The sequence below is a fragment of the Oncorhynchus gorbuscha genome, linkage group LG04 (genome assembly GCF_021184085.1).
Source record: "Oncorhynchus gorbuscha isolate QuinsamMale2020 ecotype Even-year linkage group LG04, OgorEven_v1.0, whole genome shotgun sequence".
NCBI classification, from domain to species: Eukaryota; Metazoa; Chordata; class Actinopteri; order Salmoniformes; family Salmonidae; genus Oncorhynchus; species Oncorhynchus gorbuscha.
Genome location: NC_060176.1, coordinates 10,787,940 through 10,793,291, shown reverse-complemented (window position 1 = coordinate 10,793,291; position 5,352 = coordinate 10,787,940). Strand labels below are relative to the sequence as shown.

Genomic DNA, 5,352 nt, shown 5'->3' with positions numbered 1-5,352 from the left:
TGCAGACTCCGGGACCTTTCAGAACAGGTGTATATATACTGAGATCACGTGACACTTAGATTGCACACAGGTGGACTTTATTTAACTAATTATGTTACTTCTGAAGGTAAAGGTTTCACCAGATCTTATATAGGGGCTTCATGGCAAAGGGGGTGACTACATCTGCACGCACCACTTTTCATTTTTTTATTTATTGTTTTACTTTACTAATTTGGAATATATTGTGTTGGTCCATTACATTCAATCCACATAAATATCCATTTCAATTACAGGTTGTAATGCAACAAAATAGGAGAAACACTAAGGGCAATTAATAATTTTGCAAGGCACTCTATTTGAAAAGCAAACATGTCACATAAACCATCACAGAATAAAAATAAAACACACACAATGTAGCTACCTTCAGCCTACGTCACTTCCGATTAAAAGCTCTACTTCCGAAAGGGCGCAGGGTTTTCTGCCTCTTTCTTTTCTTTTAGAACGCCATCATGGGTCGCATGCACGCTCCTGGGTAAGCATGCGTTTAATTCGGAAATAATTACCATATTGGCTTTTGTTCTCCGTAGCTGGAACGTTTGATTTGTTTTACAGTTTCTCATCAACCCCAACATATGTTTTGTCTACACATTTGTTCAAATATTTAAACAATAATTATTGCTAGCTAGCTGGCTAACAACTAGCGTTCTACCGACACAGTGCCATGATGTCCGCGCACGCAGGCCTACCAAGTTAGCAGATGGTTTACAGTCATTAGACTAATTATATAGGTCTTTTAGTTATATATGCGGTGATATTGGAATGGAAACAAATAACCCGCTCGATGAAATCTTCGCCTTAAACCACATGACAATGTTTTCCCATTCTAATGCTAACGTAATGTAGAGTAGTTTAGCCATAGTTTCTACCCAAGACTAGCAAGGTAACTAGCTAGTTGCACAGTACCGCACTAGCCAACTACGTATCTAGTTAGTACTGTACTGCACTACCCAAATAAGTAGCTAGTTGAAGTGCATTATTTCTAGTCCAAGCGTGGCTTTAGCAGCCCATGGCTGTTTGTCATCATGTAGTTACTGTAGCTACCGACTTACAGAGACTTTCTGTTTCAGCAAGGGCCTGTCCCAGTCTGCACTTCCCTACAGACGCAGTGTGCCCACCGTAAGCATCTAGTTGTTCATAACGTTCCAATGTCATGAAACTTTTGGATGGTTAACTGGAGTTTAGTTTGTATAATATGTTTATGAATCTGGCTAACCTGGTAATGTGACCACATGTTTTGCCAATATCAACATTGAGGCAACTTTGACTGGCATGTGCATGTCATATTGCAGTCTAGCTAAATATCGAACGAAGGATCGATACTGTGAATAAAAGTTTAAATTAACAAAGGGGAAATCTGTCTCTCAAACTCTGAAATGTTGTTCTACAGTGGCTGAAGGTTACATCTGATGATGTCAAAGAGCAGATCTTCAAGCTTGCCAAGAAAGGTCTTTCTCCCTCCCAAATCGGTAAGGACCTTGTTAATTTGTATACTGTCCAGCCCTTTCCATAAGGTTCTCTTCTCAGTTCATCTGGTGGCAATGATTTATGCACCCTAACCCAACGGCCATATCAAATGAATGGTATGATCTTGTCAGGTGTGCTAAAATCAATCCGTTCCTTGTCGCCTTTCTCTGAAGCTGCTGTGCCGTTGAAAGTGAATTCAAGGTTCAACATTATCAATCCAGATTTACCCAGTGTTGTCCTAGGCATATACTCACATTAAATCTTTCTCACCATACTTTTTAGAACAAAAGTTGAACGCATTGTCTATTTTTCTACAATCAAACCATTTCGGGTTTGGTTGACCACACAAAGTACAAACCACAGAGGGGAAAATGCAAAGAGACTGAAGTTAGAAAAGGCTGATACTATTCTCTCCACAGGTGTGATCCTTAGGGACTCTCATGGTGTTGCCCAGGTGCGCTTTGTCACTGGAAACAAGATCCTGAGGATCCTCAAGTCCAAGGGCCTGGCCCCTGACCTGCCTGAGGATCTTTACCACCTCATCAAGAAGGCTGTTGCTATAAGGAAGCATCTGGAGAGGAACCGAAAGGTAACAGGGCCTTTAAATGTTTGTCTCGGGTTAACTTCCAGGGAGGGCGGAGACTGTTAACCTCTAGTGACACCCCAGCCCGTGAACGGGACCGTTGTCATCATCTGACACTAATTAGCATAACGTAACGGACATAAATATTCCTAGGAAATATACTGACACAGCTTAGCCTTTTGTTAATCACCATGTCATCTCACATTTTCAAAATATGCTTTACAGCCAAAGCTAGAAAAGCATTTGTGTAAGTTTATCGATAGCCTAGCATAGCATTTTGTCCAGCTAGCAGCAGGTAACTTGGTCACGGAAATCAGAAAAGCAATCAAATTAAATCGTTTACCTTTGATGAGCTTCGGATGTTTTCACTCACGAGACTCTCAGTTAGATAGCAAATGTTCCTTTTTCCCCAAATATTATTTTTGTAGGTGAAATAGCTCCGTTTGTTCTTCACGTTTGGCTGAGAAATCGCCCGGAAATTGCAGTCATGAAAACGGAGTAAAATATTCCAAATGATCTCCATAATATCGACAGAAACATGGAAAACTTAGTTTCCAATGAATCCTCAAGGTGTTTTTCAAATATCTATTCGATAATATATTAACCGGGAATGGTGGCTTCTTAGTAGGAGAGAGAGAAACAATGGCCGCATTTGTCCTCTACGCACCAAACACTATGAGACTTCAGCAGACCACTGACGCAATGTTGACGTTCAGGCTCATTTTTCAAAATAAAAGCTTGAAACTATGTATTGTGACACTAGACACATTAGGGAAGCCATAGAAAAAGTAATCTGGCCCATTCACTGTTCTATAAGTCCCTTCCTGTTTGGATTTTTCTCAGGCTTTCGCCTGCAACATCAGTTCTGTTATACTCACAGACAATATTTTTAAAGTTTTGGAAACTTTAGAGTTTTCTATCCTAAGCTGTCAATTATATGCATATTCTAGCATCTTGTCCTGACACAATATCCTGTTTACTACGGGAATGTTATTTTGACAAAAAATGAAAATACTGCCCCCTAGTCACAAAAGGTTAAACCACCAGGATTCTCAAGCAAAACTAGTTGTTTGAAAATCCAACTAAATTACAGCCCGATGTAAAAATGAATTGACTGATGCTCAATGTGGACATCCGGTAAGGTTGCTCTTGCATGGCTCTGTCCAAGTGGCTTATAGGAGCGTAGCATTGTACGGCGCCATGATGTACAGTCCCATCCCACAACATTGACAGCAAGCCTGTTCCCAGCCTTTGGGCTGGTAGGGACGGCATCCTGCATATTCCTGTCTTCCCAGAGCATCTGGGCCATGACTGGGGAGGCAAACTATTATTATTATGTAGTGCATAATTTAACTCTATTGTAATACCCGCCTTTGCCATTGACTGTCTTGATTTTTTGACTGGAAGGGCTTTTTAACTAAACTTTTTTTCTTGCAGGACAAGGATGCCAAGTTCCGTCTGATTCTCACTGAAAGTAGAATCCACAGATTGGCACGTTACTACAAGACGAAGAGAGTTCTTGCTCCCAACTGGAAGTAGTATGTATTAACTCTTCGCTGCTTTATTGGCCTTAGGGAGATTAAGCCAGCATGAAGGCATAGTACCTACTCTATTAATATTTTCAGTTTGTTAGTTCATTAAATGGCACATTTCATTGTCCTGTTCTTCCCTTGTAAGAACTGAGATATTTCTTATGTGCTAGATAAAACCTTGGAGGTAAATTATCAGAATGGCTGTTCTGTGCCAACCTGCCAGTCCCCTTCATACATCTCCCTGACCCTGGTTCTATTTAATTGTTACCAACTGTCAGAGGCATTATTCTAACTGGTTAATTATCAGTCTCCCGCAGGCTGAAAATGTATACCAACAAATGTACACGTATTGACCTGATTATCAAGCATACTAACTACTTGTATTGTTAGTCAGGGTTGGTGATTAACTTTGGTTGATTACACAGCTTTCCTTTACTAATCACTTTTCCCCCTTAATTCACAGCGAATCCTCTACTGCTTCTGCTCTGGTGGCATAAGGAGTCTTTCTCACAAATAAATATCAATTTGGAAAGATCTTGTCTGCTGTGTTTTGTTTCAGTGGAGGGGGTCTAAAGGTTGGCCAAAGTACACATGATGGTACTTGTATTGAAAAATATAAACGCAACATTTAAAGTGTTGGTCCCATGTTTCATGTGTTGAAATATTTTGAAAAATCCCAGAAATGTTCCATATGCATGAAATGTGTATCTTTAAAGATTGGTTTCATCCCTGTTAGTGAGCATTTCTGCTTTGCCATGATAATCCATCCACCTAACAGGTGTGGCCAATCAAGAAGCTGATGACAGCATGATCATTAAACAGGTGCTTTCTTGCTCTGGGGGACAATGAAAGGCCACTATGTGCAGTTGTCACACAACACAATGTCACATGTTGCAATTTTTGAGGGAGTGTAGAACTGGCATGCTTACTGCAGGGTTGTCCATCAAATCAAGGTTTATTTGTCACTTGTGCCGAATACTACAGATCTTACAGTGAAATGTTTACTTATAGGCTCTAACCAATAGTACAAAAAAGGTAGGTGAACAATGGGAAAGTAAAGACTAAAAAGACAGAAATAAGAGTGAGGCTACATACAGACACCAGTTAGGCTGATTGAGGTAGTATGTAGATATTATTATTATATTATATGGTTAAAGTCACTGCATATATATGACAGTAGCAGTAGCATCAAAGGGTGTGGTGGGACACTGTAGATAACCCGGTGAGCCAATGTGTGGGAGCACTGGTTGGTTGGGACAATTGAGGTAGTATGTACAAGACTATAGTTAGTGACTGCATATATGATAAACCGAGCAGCAACAAGAGTAAAAGGGATTGGGGCGGGGGCACACAATGCAAACAGTCCGGTTAGCCATTTGGTTACCTGTTCAGGAGTCTTATGGCTTGGGGCTGTTGCCAGTGAATTGAATGTTAATATCTTTACCATAAGCTGCCTCCAATGTTTGAAAGAGTTTTGCAGTACAGTCAACTGGCCTCGCAATCTCAGGCCATGTGTAACCTTGTTTTAGGAATATTTCTGTCAGCAATAAAGTGCTTTTGCGGGAAGAAACTAATTCTCATTGGCTAGGCTCCCAAATGGGTGGGCTCAATGCTATTCCCCTACCTGGTCATGTGATATCTATAGTTAGAGCCTACTCTGTTAGTATTTGTATTTTTGTTCAGTCTATTTTGAAAATGCCTTCTTGCTAATGATTGCTAACCAATTGTATTGAA

At 40.3% G+C, this 5,352-nt stretch overlaps 1 protein-coding gene and 3 non-coding genes across 4 annotated transcripts; all 4 read left to right on the top strand.

Annotated features, from left to right (window-relative positions):
* The first annotated feature begins 400 nt into the window (after positions 1 to 400).
* LOC124033635 (40S ribosomal protein S13-like) lies at positions 401 to 4,152 on the top strand. Its single transcript, XM_046345773.1, has 6 exons — positions 401 to 511; positions 1,107 to 1,155; positions 1,427 to 1,505; positions 1,923 to 2,092; positions 3,524 to 3,624; positions 4,082 to 4,152. The coding sequence occupies exons 1-6, from the start codon at positions 489 to 491 to the stop codon at positions 4,113 to 4,115; spliced, it is 456 nt and encodes a 151-aa protein (XP_046201729.1). The 5' UTR covers positions 401 to 488; the 3' UTR covers positions 4,116 to 4,152.
* Positions 1,584 to 1,715, top strand: LOC124034762. The gene has a single exon (XR_006838647.1). It is a non-coding gene; the product is annotated as a small nucleolar RNA SNORA68 (small nucleolar RNA).
* LOC124034747 lies at positions 3,208 to 3,436 on the top strand. The gene has a single exon (XR_006838634.1). It is a non-coding gene; the product is annotated as a small nucleolar RNA SNORA73 family (small nucleolar RNA).
* On the top strand, positions 3,729 to 3,857 carry LOC124034767. Its single transcript, XR_006838652.1, has one exon. It is a non-coding gene; the product is annotated as a small nucleolar RNA SNORA19 (small nucleolar RNA).
* Positions 4,153 to 5,352: the final 1,200 nt, after the last annotated feature.